At 42.1% G+C, this 18,721-nt stretch overlaps 2 protein-coding genes across 3 annotated transcripts; one reads left to right on the top strand and one right to left on the bottom strand.

Annotated features, from left to right (window-relative positions):
- The first annotated feature begins 244 nt into the window (after positions 1-244).
- On the top strand, positions 245-18,204 carry fer1l6 (fer-1 like family member 6). Its single transcript, XM_061287284.1, has 48 exons — positions 245-578; positions 1,233-1,318; positions 1,596-1,701; positions 1,879-1,933; positions 2,016-2,147; positions 2,247-2,309; positions 2,380-2,458; positions 2,930-3,086; positions 3,201-3,387; positions 3,613-3,714; positions 4,015-4,105; positions 4,180-4,294; positions 4,373-4,610; positions 4,684-4,792; positions 5,358-5,562; positions 5,839-5,959; positions 6,037-6,137; positions 6,210-6,312; positions 6,450-6,569; positions 6,641-6,793; positions 6,859-7,030; positions 7,208-7,332; positions 7,411-7,545; positions 8,097-8,246; positions 8,325-8,432; positions 8,529-8,591; positions 8,833-8,931; positions 9,026-9,233; positions 9,417-9,538; positions 9,625-9,744; positions 9,887-9,932; positions 10,462-10,506; positions 10,689-10,798; positions 10,872-11,000; positions 11,075-11,209; positions 11,272-11,399; positions 11,473-11,643; positions 11,872-12,026; positions 12,099-12,244; positions 12,379-12,467; positions 12,545-12,643; positions 12,708-12,828; positions 13,001-13,121; positions 13,190-13,347; positions 13,455-13,555; positions 14,063-16,219; positions 16,931-17,701; positions 17,789-18,204. Exons 1-46 carry the CDS (start codon positions 544-546, stop codon positions 14,241-14,243), a joined length of 5,595 nt encoding a protein of 1,864 aa, XP_061143268.1. The 5' UTR covers positions 245-543; the 3' UTR covers positions 14,244-16,219; positions 16,931-17,701; positions 17,789-18,204.
- On the bottom strand, positions 14,506-17,959 carry si:ch211-67e16.4 (uncharacterized). 2 transcript variants are annotated; one of them, XM_061287280.1, is made up of 9 exons: positions 17,533-17,959; positions 17,223-17,357; positions 16,918-17,144; positions 16,379-16,501; positions 16,070-16,160; positions 15,819-16,003; positions 15,663-15,749; positions 15,503-15,578; positions 14,506-15,148 (listed from the first exon to the last, which is right to left on the bottom strand). In XM_061287280.1, exons 1-9 carry the CDS (start codon positions 17,957-17,959, stop codon positions 15,042-15,044), a joined length of 1,458 nt encoding a protein of 485 aa, XP_061143264.1. In that variant the 3' UTR covers positions 14,506-15,041. The 2 variants fall into 2 exon arrangements, with proteins under 2 accessions (XP_061143264.1, XP_061143263.1); XM_061287279.1 differs by having other exon boundaries at positions 15,503-15,749.
- Positions 18,205-18,721: the final 517 nt, after the last annotated feature.

The following is an 18,721-nucleotide window of genomic DNA, read 5'->3' as shown; positions in this document are numbered from 1 at the left end:
TCAGCCAGACTTTTATTTGTCCGTAAATGTCTTGACGTGATGTAACTTTTGACATTGTGGCAGCCACATGATCGAGACACCATCCAGCTGCTGATGCCGACTGCAAACACCCATGACCATGGATCCAGCGTTCAGGTAAGAGTCTGTCTAATAAATTCATTGAGTGGTCATTTTTATGTGTTGTGATATGGACTCAAATTTCTATGCGCTTGATATACATATATTTGTACTTTTTATATGCATATTTATGCATATACACAATATTTTTACACAATATAATGTGTGTGATGCAAGTCATGTGAGTCACCCAAGATGGTGGTGGGCAGGTCCAGGTGAGTTAAAATCACAATTTAATAACACTAAATGTTTTGTTTGGCACGAGGAGGAGGTTTGACCAACGCACTGGGTGTAAATATAAAAGTTCTAAGGTCACTGAGGTGTAGAGAAGTTGGAAGCATATCCACCTCTGTATTTCTTTTTGTCGTCTATGGTGACCAAAAGAAATGGATTAATGAAACTTTCCTTAGCTTGGTATAAAGCAAAATGGACACTACAGAGAGTCCTGCAACACAACGACGGTGAGCAGCTTTTTTCATTTTTTTTTTTTTTTCTTAGGTGAATATTTGTTCTTACAGTTTCTAACTATAAAATTAGAATTAATCTCAGAAGAGCACAGACAACAATCCTAATTTGGATTAGAATGTTGTCAATGAGATGCCTTCATTATTCAGTGAAAGGATATGGGGAAACATCTTGTATTGTTAACCCAAAGAATATTATTTATTTATTTATTTATTTATTTATTTATTTATTTATTTATTTATTTATTTATTTATTTATTTATTTATTTATTTATTTATTTATTTATTTATTTGTAGCGGTCATTTACATAGAATCTTTTTCAATAGAGACTGGTGAAAGTTTTCAGCAATTTAACGCGTAAATATCAAACTTGACCCCCCACAACCCCTAACCCGCACAAGATAGGAATTGCACATAAAATGCATAATTAGTCCTGCTTTGTTTAATCTTGCTGCTGGAGATGGGAATTGAAAGGTGGGCACCCAAACTGGTATCCTTGTAGACCTCCAATTATCTGCTATTGATTAAATCTAAAGGTCTAGCTAAAATCTATGAGGGACCCATAAAAATTGTAAAGCAGGATTTGCATTCAATTGTTCAAGTGTGCAGAAATTGGTTCTAATAGTAATTTGTTGTCTTTGTGTGAGCAGAAAGGCGAAGCTGATGTTTGGACTTAAAGGGAAGAAAAAGAAGAAGGCCCGATCTGACTTGGTGCTGGCAAACAAGGCAGCTCTGGGTAAGTCTTCACACACATTAAATGTAAATAAAACTGTGCTAACATTCACCACTTTGTGCAGCTAACCTTTGTCAAACATTCACATGGTCACGCTCATGACAGATCAATTCTATTTTAATTTTTTCACTTCCTATACGCACGTAAATTGTTGTTGCGACTTTGGTCTGTAAAATATACAGAATAAATGTGTCAGTTTATATATATATTTACTGTATACATGAATGTACATCTATTATCTACTTTTATTTTTAGTACTGTACTTTTTTTGTTTGACTAGACAGTGAAGGGGAGGTCAGTTCGGAAGCATCTCAGTTGTTGGAGGAAAAAAGCGATGAGGATCAACATGGAGCCATCAGAACCAGATTTATGCCCAACACAAAAAGGTTCTTTTTCAAGTTTTGTACAAAGTTTCTCTACAATAATTTGTTACCCATGTCACCTATTCATGTATTTTGTTGAATATTATTGTTCTTTTTACACACTATATAATTATATCACATGCTTTGCTAGTTGTTCAATATTGCTGCCCATCGTTCTTCTAATGCACTGACTTTATTTAGGTCCAAACTCAAAACACGTATTCAGGACAGTGAAGAGAAGCCACAGAGCTTCCAGGTAAAGACAACACACACATTTGTCTGTCTACTGTGTGTGTGTTATTGTAGTTGAATATACTCTATGCGGATTTTTGTTGCAGATTGCTATTAACATCACGGAGGCCAAGCAGCTTGTGGGTGAAAACATCGACCCTAGTGTTATAATTGAGATTGGCGACGAAAAGAAACAGACAACAGTCAAAGAGGGAACCAACACTCCTTTTTACAATGAGGTAGCGAAAAAAAACAAATGACAAAACAACACAGCAACAATGAGCATACCAATCAAGCATAAATTGAAACGACATCCTTTCTCCGTTTTTTTCTTTCAGTATTTTGTATTTGACTTCTTTGCCCACAAAGAGATCTTCTTTGACAAAGTCATCAGGCTGACGGTGAGTTCAAATGGGTCCAATAAAAGTGTAGATGTTTAAACACCTCATTGTTTCCTTTTGGATCTGCAAGGTGATGCATTCCAAGATGCTTAGGAGTTTCTGCATCGGCTCATTTAAGCTGGATGTGTGGACAGTCTACAAACAACCAGGTGAACATTATGAAGATTTTTCATCTTATCATTTTTATCATCAGTCTTACCCCACAACTGTTTTCATAGCCAAAGTTTGATAGATTCATTTCTTAAATCATTATTTGAAGTCATCGTCTTCTATTATTCTATATATCACAATACTATCTGTGGAAAGAAAATATGATTCATCATTTTTCAAAAGTCTGATTCAATCTGTCTCACTTTAATATGCTTTTCTTTCATTGTTAACAAGTAGACCTTTCCCTCAATTATTACTTAATCTTTGATTTGATGAGGAATTTTGTCCACGTTTTCAATTAATTTGTAAGTTCACCAAATATTATTCAGAAATACACTCCAGACAAAAATATTGGCACACCTGGCCAGTAAACCTCTGGGAGTTTAAAATTGACAAAAACATCGAGCAGCACATTGACAGCGTTCTCAGTGTAAGTTTGATGAGTGTTTTACATTCTTTTTCCATTTGAGGTCACCAATTCATCAACAAGTGGGCAATGCTGACAGTCCCCGGTGACATTAGCACGGGTTGCAAAGGTTACGTCAAGTGTGACGTTAGTGTCTCGGCAAAGGGAGATGCCATGCAACCCGGGATTAAAGCCAGTGATTCCGAGGAGCAAATAGAAAAGTATGTAAACACATTTTATCTCTTCTTTTGTTTGTCTTGCTGAGGCCAAATTACCTCTTAATACGCAGATGACATTGTTATTTTTTGACTATGTATTCAAAATACTTTTCCCAGAAACCTCTTGATACCAGAAGGATTCACATCGGAACGACCCTGGGCTCGTTTTTCTGTGAGGGTGTATCGAGCCGAAGGTCTTCCTCGCAACAACTCAAGTATCATGGCCAATGTCACCAAGGCTTTTATTGGAGACAACACAGCGCTCATTGACCCGTTTGTTGTTGTTAGCTTCTTCAAACAAATGGTGGGTAACATATCGATTCTGTGCAGATAGAGGTTATTGTGGTTTATAAAAAAATATATAAAAATAAGTCAAATTAGAATTGTGGGTAAAAATATGTGTAACAAAATATAAAAGAGATTGCTTTAAAAAAATAAATAAAGAAATAAAGAAAGTCAAATGAAACTGTATTGTGCATTGATAAAACTCACTATAATTGTGAATAATTTTCTTCATCTCAACTTTAAGGGTCGCACCACCACACAGAAGTCCAATGCAGATCCAGTGTGGAATGAACAGATCGTCTTCACTGAGATGTTTCCTCCTCTGTGCCAGAGGATGAAGATCCAGGTTATATTTTGGAATTTGAACAGTTGACTCTCCATTTGGTTCAATGGTTAGGTTGGAAAAATGGGTTGACGGTCAAACAACTGTTTCAACCCTCAAACAAATCAATTCAATGGTTTTCAATTTTAGGCCAGATGGTGATGTCCGAGCAAATCCGTTTAGTAGTTGAGTAATTCTGTCCCTGGATTGAACAATTCAGATTAACGATTAATTGACACTCAGTTGAGTAGTTGCTTCAACTGAAAGGTTAAAGGTCCTTACGTCCACTGTACATGTTCTCATCCAGAACTTGTTTCCTCATAGGTTTGGGATGAAGGAAGCGTGAGTGACGTTGCCATAGGAACCCATTACTTTGACCTGAGGCGAATCTCCAACGAGCAAGATGGCGACAGAGGTAAGGCGGGGATTGTGAGTTTAGTCATGCACACGTTGGAACTTTATGCTGAAAGAGAATTCTTCTTTCTACAGGCTTTTTACCAACTTTTGGTCCCGCATGGATAAACTTGTATGGCTCCGTCAGGAACTCTCTGGGTGATGACACTGCCGAGCTTAACGAGGGCATTGGACAGGGTGTCGCTTATAGGTGTGTTAAAAATATAGTTGATTAGTAGAATAAAGCGACAACCAACGAATTGTTGAATTTATGAATTCCTGCCCCCAGGGGACGTGTCTTTGTCGAGCTGACGGTGGAGATCCTATCAGGCGGTATGGGCCCAGAGTCCAAAGTTGCTCGGATGGTGAAACCTGTAAGGGATGCAAAGGCGGTAAAGGCTGGAGGGAAGGACAGTAAGACCCCAGCAGGTGGAGGAGTAGGAGGGGGAGTATCTGGAGGAGGTGCAGGCGATGACGACAAAGGGAAAGCAGCGGCGGAGGTTCTTCCTGTGGAATGTCCAACGACAGTAAGAGCACCATTCCTGACAGCAACTTGAAAGGAGGTAGCAGATGATCAAGGATGTGTGCTTTGTGTTTTAGATCGATTCTGAGAACAAAGAGCATTTCTTGCTCTTCGGGGCCTTATTTGAAGCCACCATGATTGACAGAAAGATTGGAGACAAGCCTGTAACTTTTGAGTTCTCACTGGGTAGGTATAGGTCCTAAATCAGAGATGGGCAACTTAAATGTTGGTGGTGGGGGGGGGGGGGGCTACCATGGGGGGACCATGCACTTCCTAACCAGATGTATGCCATTTTAAATATGGACAAATATGCTTATGTGCTCAAAAATATATTTCATTATTCAGAATTTTCAATGCATGCATAAAATATACTGTAACCATACTATGTGTATTGTACTTTCCGGTGTAAAAATGACTTTTCAAGTTGGCACAAAACTGCTAAACAGCACACTCAAAAGTCAACTCACTCAAAATGGTAATATTCTTGAAGTACAAAGTTTGTCTCCATACCGTTCTAAATTCATAAAAAATGATTAGGCTTACTCACATTGCAATATTGGGCACTGTAAGCGCAACAAAGCCATGTGTCTGCCATCTACTGGTGAATGGTGATATTACAACTTGAAACTGCATTTAAGATTCTGTGTGGCCAGGTTTGCTTTAGAAATTTAGCTATTATTACGAGTCGTGTATATGTGGTTGAAATAGTCTCAAACATTTGGTTTCATTGTAGCTATTATTTGTTACCAAGGTAATTGCGGTAACATACAAGAGCCTGTGAGCCAGCCCGGTCTGACTGCCCCAAGTCCTACCCTCAGCCGCAGGAGACAGCCACTGGACCTTCCAGATAGGACCTCTCCTTCCTCCCCACTGTTACCCAGAGAATCTCAAGACCCCAGCAGGATCCCTAAGTCCACCACATGTCCCCAGAAACCGCTCCCTGTCGAAGGAAACAGGTGAATTCTGTAGAGGGAACAAGTCTAATTCAGAGAGTATATTTAAAAGAATATCTTTGTCAGGTGATTTCAAACGCAACATTATTTCCTATTACGTGCAAGTGAATTACGAGAATAATTTCATAAAATCATTTCGACATATGACCTATAAAGCATAAAAACAACATTAAATATTATACAAACTTGAACAATAGAATAAAACAGCAGTGCTTTTTCTCTTGTCAAAATATTTTTGAAAAAAATGTCTGTTTATATGTGTGTGTTTATATACCATAGGTACTATATGCATTTGCCTCTGGAGAAACAGAAGCCGTGCATCAATGTGTTGAGTCAATGGGAGGACAGAACGTATCGGCTATACAACTCCAACATGCTGGAGAACATAGCAGCCTTGTTTGTACGTATGCAAACACGAACAGACCCATAAACATTGCACTGCTATTAAGTCAGATTGAATTTAACATCGATTTACAGGAGGAAGGAGTGACCGAGGCAGCTGAACTCCACAGGAAATCGTATCCCGGGGCCGAGCAGACACTAAAAACAACCGTCAAAGATTTTTGCATAGATGCCAGGTATCCAAATCCATCAGTGTGATGTGAAGAGAGCAACATTAACCTTTAAATGCTATTTTAAATTATTTGCAGGCGCTTCATAGCAGCAGCAGAGGCCGAGTTGAAGGCTCAGTTAAAGTCCAATTACCTGACGCAGCTGGACAAGAAACGCCTCTCGATGTGCAAACAAGAACTGGTAGGAGAACGCAAAATACGAAAAAATAGCCACGCTCGCATTAGAATTAATGCGAGAATGGAGTCTTTAAGGTCAAACATGACAGTACTGCAGTGTTTTTTGAACCTTAAGCTTCAAGTCTTCTATCTATGTTGCAGGAAAGTATGGTTGGAGATGCTCAGTCTCTAGTAGAGAGGAAGAGGAAGTCAGGCAGCATGAAAGAAGTACTCCAGGATGCAACAAAACTCACACAGAAACTACGCTTCCTAGTGGAGGAGGTACACCATGCATGATTCACATTTTCAAACCAGATGTTATTTTAACAACCAACCTGTGACATCACATGCAGCCTCAACACACCGTTCCAGACATCTTTGTGTGGTTGTTGAGCAACAACAAACGCGTCGCACACGCTCGGCTCCCGGCCAGAGATGTCGTCTTCTGCAGCAATCGGGAAGCTCGAGGAGTTCACTGTGGAAAGATAATAACGCTCTTCCTCAAGGTAAGAAGCTCACACGCAGCAGCAAACAGCAAAAACCAATGACGTTCATGTTTGTATGTACGCAGCCGCCAGGGAAACGTGTGACTGGTTTTTCAGTGCAAGCCAAAGTAGATGTGTATTTGTGGTTTGGATCTTGCGTGGACTCTGTTCACATGCTGGATGAGCTGCCAAAAGGCTTCAACGCTGTCACCGGGGGCGTTGACACTAACAGTCCCCCAACTCACCTGACATGTACAGGTAGGCGTGACCACTCCTTTGTTTTATCACACTGGTCATGTATCACACTGGTTTATAACGTAATCCAAAAAAACAGCAGTCAAAATCCAAACCTATGTTATGGTCATTCTATTGGCCTTGTTTTGCCTCTTTGGTGTTCCTTCACATGCGAATGTGTTGATATGTTTCTGTGTGCAGAGCAGCATCAGTTCCAGTTAAGGTGTCACATGTATCAAGCGCGCGGGTTGATTGCAGCCGACAACTCGGGCCTTTCTGACCCCTTTGCTCGGGTCACTTACCTGTCACATAGCCAGACCACCAATGTAAATGCAGTCATAGAAATGATTACCTACCTTAGTTTTGGAGTCATCATACTTGAGGTTATTTGTTCTGTGCATCAGGTGATCAATCAGACTCTCAGCCCCACCTGGAATCAGTGCTTGCAGATGAGTCACATCGTGCTCAGTGGAGATCTTCAATACATCCAGCAGGAACCCCCGAGACTCGTCGTTGAAGTGTATGATGACGACGCCCTGGTAAAATAGATAAACAGCAGATATATATACTGATAATGAGTGTAACAAAAAACGATATGAATTGGAGAATTGGTTTTGATTTAGGGGTGAGTGCATTAAATCGAACCAAATTGTTTCAAATTTAGCAAAATATGCATGGAATCATGAAACCACAGATATTGTAAAATGACAACTAGTTTACAAAAGCAGTCACTCTTGCTAATTTAGGTGCCTGATCGTTAGATTTAGCAACTTTTCTGACCACTGTAGCGCTTTTTTTTTTTTTCTAGGTCTGGAGGCATTGTCATTGAACATTTTGTTGTAACAGTGGATTATAATTTGCCACTTTAATATAGTACATATCTCCAAATTGACAAATGTTTTAAACCTAAAAGGTTAACAAAAGATGTACGGCAATTCTTTTAAAAATATTATGGCCCATCGATAGAGCATATTTTAGAGCAAATTACTTTGTGGTCCCCTCAAGTTATAAATTGCAGACACCAGTGTATTTGGGGATCCCACTTTGAGAACCACTGTGTCTGAAGAATTTTCTCAAACGTCATGTGCAGGGCAAGGCGGAGTATTTAGGGTCCACAGTGACTTTGCCTGAGGTCCGCCTTTTCTCGGAATCCTACACGCCACCTACGCTGCAATACAGCCCGCTCCACTTTGCCAGCCAATCAGGAGGAGAGCTTCTGGCCGCCTTCGAACTGGTGCAGGTCAGCTGATGGCGCCTCTTGCTGTTGTCTCTCCACGTAGTTTGAACATGAGTAGAAAGCAAGTTGTCTATGTTGTAGATTGCCATGTCTGGAGAGCTGAGTCTGCCTCCCTTAAAGGAACAGGAAGGCGGCATCTACGAGGTGCCTGAAAACATTAGACCTGTTCTTAGTACATACAGACTAGAGGTGTGTGTGTTTCCTCCCAAAAAATGCTGTATGGGTAATATCATCTCACCATTGCTACGTTCCATTCTCTTACGTATCAACTTATTTGTCCACCAGGTGTTATTTTGGGGTCTACGAGAGCTTAAGAAGGTTCAGTTACTGTCTGTTGATCGCCCTCAGGTACGTATTGATTATCTATTTTAATATATCTAGGGATACGATTCAATATATCGTCTTATCCTTTTTATACGGTGTGGTATAGATTTACATTTTCAATGTATTCAAAGATGATATAGTTTAAATCAGGGGTGGGTTGGGCGACCACTCTGGGCGGTGGTATAAATATGTCTTCTACTCCACTTTTAAAAAGGACATTTAATATAGGCAACATATTATATTCATATGAATATTTATTTTATAGGTGTTCATAGAATGTGCTGGAAAAACATTGCGTTCTTCTGTTATTCAACGATACAAGTCCAACCCCAACTTCACCACCCTGGTTGACATCATTGAGCTGGTCTGTCCACTTTTCCTTCTTGGTTCCATGAGATTAATATCTGCAGAGAAACAATTTCCACAATGAAATCATTCATTTTCTTCTCCTCTTGTAGGAGTTACCGGAGAACGAGCACCTCCACCCGCCGCTCAGCATCACCGTTGTCGACTGGAGGGCTTTTGGTCGCAGCACGCTGGTTGGAAACCACGTCATCAACAACCTGATGACCTTTAAATATATTGCTCCCCAAGCCCCACCTGCCTCCGCACAAATGCACGCACCACCTGCAGTCATGTTCACCCCAGAACCACAAAAAGCTGAGGGTAATGTTACATATGGAAACACAAGTTTTTTTAATAAAGGTTTTGTTTGTAGTAATTATTACCGTACTTATTAGATTTATTTATTCGATTTACATTCACTTTTATTTTTTTTTATTATCTGTCATTTTTTTTTCCATGTTTTATATACCCCATATATCTTCTCAGATTTTTGTTATCCAACAGAATCTTTGCAGGATGTTCCAGGGACTAGTTCCACAGTTGCGTCTACAACTCCCGACGTTCTTATCACAGTTGAGGAGCCGACCCCCGAAAAGACAGAAAAGGCAGAACCCAGAAGGAAAAAGGTGACCCAGTTGAACACAGTTACTTTATCCTGGCTTGTCTATTTATGTTGATATAAATTCTATTTTTGTGTTTGTATGAAATGCAGGAGGGCCACAAAAAGAGCACCCATCGATCCTCCAAGCGCAGAAGGCGGACCATCGCAGACGAGTCAGCAGAGTGTGTCATTGACTGGTGGTCCAAATATTATGCGTCTGTAGAGAAACAGGTATTATGAACACCCGCGTATTCACTGTTTGTGAATTTACCTGTTCACATATTTGATGTGCTGACATATTTTTTTTCGGGAGGGCTATTAAAGGTGCCACTAAATCCTCAAATTCAAATAAATTGTTTTGTTGTCATTACAGACCAAACAAACAGAAGGATCGCCGTTCCCACAAATCTTTGAAAAAAGTAAGAACGTCTTCGGGCTAAGGTTTCGTTTTCAAGGCCGAAATAATGGCCTGGTTGGTTTGGTGGGAATGTTTATCAAAGGTTTCTCGAAAAGCAGGCAAGCAAGCAAGCCTTATTTCTATGTTCAGGGGATGTAGATCGACTCAGAACACCTTTTCAAATAGAGTGGGCTACTGGTAACATTTAAATTTAGAGCAGTGCTCCCTGGCGGATCTTTAAACGTACAATGCTACGAGTACAAATGACTAAAAAACAAGCAGTATGCAACAAGAAACTTGTGGAAATAAATCCATATTAAGGCTAACGCAAGTACAAAACTGACTATTAAAAGAAGCGGCTAGCTTTATAAAAGGCAGGTGTGCCACAGGGATCTGTCTTAGGGCTCCTTTTAAAATCATGTACTCTACAATTCCTGCTTATAAAGTTTTTCTTTGCTCAAATGAAGGTACAAAACCGAATAGTATAAAACTGATAGTAGGTTTACCCAGCCACCTGCCTCATACCCACAGAGCATTGTTGTGTATTACAGCCTTGCCGTACCACACCTTGCTCAGCGATGGAATAGACTCTTTAGGTAAGGACGAACGTAGAAATAAGAGCGTGTAGATATTGCCACTTAGTCGTAGTTGATTTAGGCTGTTTGATTGGATTGTGGTGTGGTTCTGATAAGGGATGGCTGTGTTGCTCCTGGGAGGAACCATGTTTTTTTTCTTCCTATTCCCATCTCAAAATTCGACGTGTTTTTTGTCCTGCCAGTGAACAGCTCATCGGATGGTAACAAGAAAAAGAAACAAAAGGGAAAAGGAACATCAGAGCAAAACCTAAACTCTAGTCTCAGTCTGCCTACCAAACTGGCCACGCTGCAGGTACTTCAACACACATAAGGCTTAAAGAATGTCTTTGACCTAACCTTAAACCTCATAACCCCGGACTCTGTAGCTTTACAGCAAGGAGCTGGAGGTAGAGTTCGGACCCTTTGACGACTGGGTCAACACATACGAACTGTTCCGCGGAAAGGCCAGTGAGGAAGAGGGGTCGACAGAGGAGAGGTTCGTTGGCAAGTTCAAGGTGAGATGATCGTGACAAACTAATGTCACCATTGGATTTATTCTACTCCACAACGTGAATTTCCCTTTCTGTAGGGGCGCTTCTGCTTGTATAAGCTCACTGAAGATGAGGAAGGCGAGTGGGAGGAAGACGATGGACATCTCAGAGTCAACAGAGGGATTCCGCAGAACACCCCAGTTCAAGTCCTCATTCGTGTTTACGTTGTCTCTGTAAGTTGTTTTGTTCTGATCTTTTTATTGTCTTAATCTTCACCATCATGCTCTCCCTGAAGGCATCAAATCTGCACCCGGCCGACCCGGACGGAAAGGCAGACCCTTACGTCGTCGTTCAACTTGGCAAGAATGAAATCAAAGACCGTGACAACTACATCCCTAAACAACTGAACCCCGTCTTTGGAAGGTTGTCGTCTCCCCGCTTTGACAGTTTGGTTGTCAAAGGCACTCACAGGTTGATTTGTTCTGCCTTGTTCCAGATCATTTGAGATGCAGGCGACGTTTCCTCAGGAGTCTCTGCTGTCGGTGCTCATCTATGACTATGACTTGGTGGGAGGGGATGACCTGATAGGGGAGACCCGGATCGACTTGGAGAACCGCTTCTACAGTCGACACAGAGCCACCTGCGGACTTCCAACTGAGTACAGTCTGTGAGTAATAACGATTCTATCGGAGCACTGCTTCATGGCTCTTAGTTTTTACAAAACCATATAATTGATGATTGGCAGTTTTTTGAGTAAAGGCTGTGGATACATGGAAGTCGGCGTTGCACTTTGGTCAGGCTCGATCAGCTTGTTGCAGCACATAATAAGAACGATGTTCAGTTCGATTTGACGCGATTGAACATCCCACCTGCATCTGCCAATTGTGTCCCTCAGCGAAGGTTACAACGCCTGGAGAGACTGTCTGAAACCATCCGAGCTGCTGTCAAAGCTGTGCAGAGAAAACAACGTGGACGGCCCTCACTTCAGACCAGGACGCGTCATCGTGGCTGACCAAGTCTTCACCGGCAAGACGCTCTTCATGCATGAAGGTACGCATCGAGCTTGTTGGTACTGAGGATGACACGGAGGAAAATCCTGACGCGTGTGTGCGTACGTACCAGACGAAGAACCGGTAGAGTCCTATGAGCACTTGTCTCTGAAGATTCTGCACCGTTGGGCCGAGATCCCGACCGTCGGGTGCAAGCTGGTACCGGAACACATTGAGACCAGAACGCTGTTTCACAAGGCTCGGCCCGGAATGGATCAGGTACAATTGAGTGTATAATCATCGGAGGAGCTGAAGTATCCTACTAAGGAAGTCTTGTCTTTCCGCATACACAGTACAACAAGGCGTTCTGTTGTTAATTTGATTGCATTTACATGGATTCTGTGTGCATGCAGGGTCAGGTCCAGATGTGGGTGGACATTTTTCCCATGGACCTGCCTCATCCTGGTCCCCCAGTGGATATTTCCCCTCGCAAACCCAAGGGGTGAGACCGGCTTGTGAATGGCCCGTCAAGGCAAAGCATGACGGTTTTTTGAACAGGATGTGAATGCGTGATTGCAGGTATGAGCTGCGCGTCATCATCTGGAACACGGAGGATGTCATTCTGGAGGACAGCAACTTTCTGACTGGTCAGAAGTCCAGCGATATTTATATCAAAGGGTAATATTTGGAGTGTTCTTCATGTTGGCATGTCACTACAGTGAGGTATTCTTCTCTTTTGTAGTTGGCTGAAAGGTTTGGAGGACGACCGCCAGGAGACTGACGTCCATTACAATTCTCTGACAGGGGAAGGAAATTTCAACTGGCGTTTTGTTTTCCCCTTCAGCTACTTGCCGGCTGAGAAGGTGATGTTTGAAACTCTTGCCTATAAAATGTTTGTGTTTTATTTTCGCCCGTTTCAGATTCCTGTTGTGCATAATAGTTTGGTTTGAAACCAACTGTTGTTGGAGTTCATTCAAAATTATTTCTCTTTTGTGTCAGTTTTCCTCATTGAGTGATGTACTTTTCTTTTTATAGGTTTTGGTGGTGAAGAAGCGAGACAACATCTTCTCCCTTGACAAAACTGAACAGAAGCTGCCCGCTATCCTAAGTCTCCAGGTGTGGGATTTTGAAACGCTCTCTTCCGACGACTTCCTCGGTAGGTCACAGCATGGCGACGTGAATTTTTTTTTGTCATTTAACCTGTCCCTGCATACGCGTGCTCAGGCACGGTGGAGTTAGACCTCCACGGTTTTCCGCGCGGAGCAAAAACAGCCAAATCGTGTAAAATGGACATCTTCACGGATGGGACAGAGAGGATCTCCATCTTCCAACAGAAGAGGTCCAGAGGCTGGTGGCCTTTCAACAAGTCTGGAGAATTGACGGTATGCTAATCTCACCATTTTGGACCTTGGACCAGGAGACCTCTGAGGAACTGGCAAATTCATTCAAGTCTGATAGAATTGACTGGTTTTCCCCGTAACCTAACTAGGGGAAAGTGGAGGCAGAGTTTCACCTTGTGACATTTGAAGAGGCTGAGAAGAACCCGGTGGGGCGAGCCCGCAAGGAACCAGAACCGCTGCCCAAACCCAAGTAAGACCTATTTTCCAAGTCTTGCGCATTATAGTGAAGCCCGTCTATCCATTCTGAGCCGTTAATAGCAAAAAATCTGCAAATTGTTGACACCTCACCCCCAATACAGGTTTGTAACTGGCTGTAGGTGGCAACAAACAATTATGTCAAAGTGAAACTCATTAACTCTCTCCAACCTACTTCCTTGACACCAGGATTTTTGTTGTTGTTTATAAGAAAATGATGGGGGCTTTCATCAAATTTAGGATCAATCTTCATTTTGCTACTTCACGAAGATTTATAAATACCAGCCAATTTTAGACCTCTTTTTACCCTCTCGGGAAAAACAAAAATATCAATAAATACTTGGGATTGAATGCTTGAAAATACAAATATGTCTGTGGGAGTCCATAATTATTTTATAGACACTTTGGATCAAATTGGGCACTTCTGGACATTTGACAGTGATCAAGATTTATTTGAATACCCCTTCACATAATCTTATATTTCTTCTGTACCGCTTCCCAGCCGTCCCGACACCTCCTTTTCATGGTTCGTCAACCCCTTCAAGTGTTTCTTCCACCTGGTGTGGCGGAACTATAAGAAGTACATCATCATCGCTTTGCTGCTGCTCATCACAGTGCTCTTCCTGGTCCTGTTGTTCTACACACTACCTGGCGCCATATCCCAAAAGATAGTCAATGGGTAATGTACACGCGGCAAATGAAAATGGCTTTAAACTTTAAATTTAACTGAAGATCACATTCATAGAAATTTATTGCCCCCTACATGCGCACAGAGAAAAAAAAATAGCAGGTTTTTGAAAATCCACTTTTATTTAAATTATGTATTAATGTTTTTATTGTTAGAATAAAATGTTTACTATTTGTGGGGGTAAACACTTTGTCTTTTCCGTTATCACAAAAGATCATAATTAATCAAGAAATATTTTGACAAAAAACACATGCAAGTTTCTTGTACACAGTACATTTTAATCGGAACAAGTCCACGTCATACACAAAACAGCTAATATGTTAAACCTATACACAGGAGGGTTGGTTTTCAGAACATTTAATCCATTTTGTTTAATCTACTTTACAGTCAGTGTGTGCAGCAGATAACTGAAGTTCGACATGCTCGCTAAAGCACAGGTGTCAAACTCAAATAAATAAATTGAAAAGTATTGAAAAAAAAAACGGTTTTAACAAAAAACACAACATTAATTATTGACGTTTTAAATTCAACTCTAACGCCCATCCCGAGACCAGTTCTCTTTTTGAAGATTTGTATTCAGTGCAACAGGATACAAATGGCATTCAGAGTCTAAACTACACATAGTGAAGCGGTGTCATTGCTCAGCAAACAACGGTAGCTCGGCCTTGATTCTCACGTGTTGACGTTAGCGTCCGTCAGAGACGTGCTCTGCTGCAATATGTTAACCTGCAGGTAAGAGGCCAATGAATGCTTCGACGGGATCAACTAGTGCTGATCGACCTGCGTGGCCATATTAGGGCCCCTCGGGCAACGGTGGGAGGACGACGACGGGGCGACGAATGGGAAGTTTTGTGACTGCGAAGTTTGTGACTACGTTATTGCGAGGACTGGAAGTGGGTGCTGAAAAGAGAACACAAAGATTATAGAAGTTGAACTTTCTGGATTAACCTAAAATGCAGTTACCTTTACAGATGAATATAATTAGGCTTTGCACATAAGTTGAGTTTGATGTGGCCTATATGACAGATCTGTCCGCTCATTCGTATCGAAACAGTTCTCATCGCCAAAATGTACGTAACTAGAGGCAAAAATTTGTGCGGAATCTGGTTTCCACATGGAACATATTGGAGAAGATACTCGGGAAAGTTAACTGCATGGGGCAACGAGTTCCCCTTTTCCCCGATGTCAGCTGGAATAGGCTCCAGCACCCCCACTCCTCACCCCACTTGTAGAAAAGCTCTAAATCCATCTTACCACAAGATACTTTGTGTTGCTGAGGACTACTGACAGGGAAACCATCCTGGGAAAGAGCCACTGGGCCACCTTGAGTCTGGAAATGAGCACATTCTTCATGGGAAGGAGGCAAGTATGCAGGATGCACACTTGTACTGGGGGGGGTGTAATCACCACCCACCTGAACCTGGTTGAGACAAGCCTGCAGTTTCCGCTTTGCCCTCCATTTGGCCACCCTCAGTCTGGTCTTTTCTCGCCGCTCCCGTACCTAAAGGTGAAGAATCACCTCAGTGATTCCCAACCGCATGTTGCAGAAGTCTCATGGTATTTCACTCACCAGATCGGCCAGCAGAGGCTGAGGCAGTGTTTTTTCCAGCTCTCGCCGTCGATTGAGACTTCGCCGCCGTAGCTCGTTGCGCCGCAGTTTGTACTCTTCGTACAAACTTAAGTCCCGCACCATCTGCCGTGGAGCACCCGGTGGCAGCGGGGCATTGGCGGGAAAAGCTGTCTGAGGCATGGCAACTAGAAGATGCCCAAATATGACGTGTCAACAAGGAAGTGACATGCTATCTTACAGAAGGTACTCACAGGAAGAGCTTGGTCCAGCTGAGCTGAAACCCGAGGAACATTTTCTCTGGCCGGCCTGAAGTCCTGACCAATGCGTGCCAGACATCGGAACCTGAAGACAAGAACAACACTGACACTGAACTATAACATCGCAACAGCAAAGACCTTAAGGTAAGACCATGAAATGCTAAACACTACATTCCACATTGTTCAAGTCCTGCAAACACAAGGTACTAGTGCTGTACACTAGTGATGGGTAGATGAGGCGTCATGAAGCGTTTCAACACGTTGCTAAATGAATGGGTCCTTCAGTAAAGCGCAAACTCTCACCTCTGGCTGGACCAGGTGGCCTCGGTTCATTTGAGTGTCCATCAGTAAGCACGTCATGACTTCCTGCTCCTCTTCTGGCTCCTCCTTGATACAGATCACCTGCTGATTCTCTTCCACCTTCACCTGTAACAAAACAAAGCAAATCCAGGTCGCTACTAAGGTCAAGACCAGAAACAATATTTCTTTGAGGAGCAGTTTTGCTGATCAATGACTTCCGGAGCAACTTTATAATTTTGAGGGGCAAATTTTTGCAGGTGGATCCCAATATTATGGATAGAAAAATAGGGCATTGAAGACAATTATTGCCCATGCATAAATCTTCCAATCAATCAGCAATCTGATTTATTTGAATGCTGAGTCTTAATTTTGATGTTTGAGATCTGATTAATTTAATGCTTTCTTTATCATGGTTGCGAAGGCTAATTTCCATCATTAGTGCTTTCCATTGAATGTCAGCAATAAACTGGCGATATTTACGAAACAAGGTATCATATTTGAATATAAAATGTGTGTAATTCTTTTTTGTTACATGCTATCACCTGTGTTTTGGAGATGGCCAGGGTTGACCTCTCAACTTGTGGTGGCCCATGAGGGGATGGAGGGCTGGTGGCAGAATGCTGGCCAGCGTCAGAAGTTGTGAAAGGAGGCAGGGTCACTGCAGCATCAGTGGCATCCAAGCTTGGATGCACGGTGACATTCCAGCTGCCCTCCTGACCTCCACCGCCTGTGCTCAGAGGAACATCTTGGTCCATGTGACAGAGCAGAGCTGCACACACACAAACTGATGTTCAAAATGCCACTCAAGGTAGGATTGTGCTGATGCTGACTCAAAGATCTGCCTAACCGGAACTCTCCAGGCATTCTGTGCTCATGGGGAGCGAGACCGCCAACACACAGTCGGTCGGTTCAGAACTAACCACTTGCACGTCTGGTTGACTGCATGATCTGATGTAACGCTGATTCATGCACTGTGGAGATTCTGTGAGCAAAAAAATAAAGGGATAAGGGATTAATTAAGCCATGAGTTAATTTACTTTTGTTTTTTGTAGCAGCCCTACTGCATACGTGGTGTTGTGGGATTTATGCATAGAAGATTTATTTTTGTTTCCTTAACAGGTCCTTTTTAATCCGTATTAGGTCCTCGAAGGATTTACCTCTGTTGCTTGATGGCAGATCATCAGCTGTGGATGTCTGAGAGGAGCACGAAGGTGAAGCTCCTGCAGAGGAGCCACCTGCCTGTGCCGAAGTGCATTTGGGCTGATAGCTTCGTACCAGCGAGGTGCTGGAAGCTCGGTGTTGCAGCTCCTCCTCAACGCCCTGCCTGTAATACTTTAGTTTCAACTCTGTGTAGCGCAACTTGGCTCGGACATTGTCATTCTCCTTCTCCTTCTCTGCCTTCTCTCTTTGCAGCGTCAACACGTCGCGCTTCATGAGTGCCAGCTGTGCCTTCAGCTCCTCAAATTTCACTCCCACTACCTTCAGCATCTCGGCCAAGACTGTCTCCACGGCTCCGTTCACCGCCTGCTCCACCACGGTGCCCATCTGGCCTCGTATCAGAGAGACGGCAATGCTGACATCCATCTCAGCACACCGTTGAATTTGACCTGGAGAGACAGGTTTATCTTGGTAAACTCTGGTACTCCTACCTGCACATAACTCGCAGCAAAAGACACTGAATTATAAATTACAATTAACCTATACTAATGTATACAATCCAATGCATTCAGTGGGCTGCAAAAACGTCTACACAACAAAAAAAACAACCCATTATTATTGCAAGCAATCAATCAATCAATCAATAAAAAACGGCCTACATGTCTACTCGATCGCAAACACGTATTCAATTTTGGTCCAAGCGAACACAAAAAAACACTCGATTAATAAATGGCCCATACAACCCAAATGAGTTTATGTATCTTTAAAATAAACATGACATTCGTGGCTAATGGGACGGAAAACAGTGCTCGCGTTTTAAATACGCATACAAAATGATTTCAGTAAGCACATGACAGTAAAAATATAATACATAATTAAACATTCTCAACGTACCGTTATGACAACGATAAATTTTACCGGCGCGACAGATTATTTCCAGCAGACAGAGGCGCAAAATAATAATAATAATAATAATTTCTGTTTCCGTGTACAAGAGGCTTCCGTTTCTTCTTCTTCTTGGCTTAAGACAGCTCTACACATAAAACAATGCGATACTGTCATCTAGTGGACGTGGTGGGGTTTCACAACAACAGACTGAACATAGGCACAATCTCATATTCACACTGAGAGCAATTTTTGTTAGTGCTGAATAACATTATCATTTTAGAATGTATATTAAAAACAATA

Source organism: Syngnathus typhle, linkage group LG9 (assembly GCF_033458585.1).
Source record: "Syngnathus typhle isolate RoL2023-S1 ecotype Sweden linkage group LG9, RoL_Styp_1.0, whole genome shotgun sequence".
In the NCBI taxonomy this organism is placed as follows: Eukaryota; Metazoa; Chordata; class Actinopteri; order Syngnathiformes; family Syngnathidae; genus Syngnathus; species Syngnathus typhle.
The sequence above is the reverse complement of the archived record's forward strand: the minus strand, read 5'-3'. Positions and strand labels throughout refer to the sequence as shown.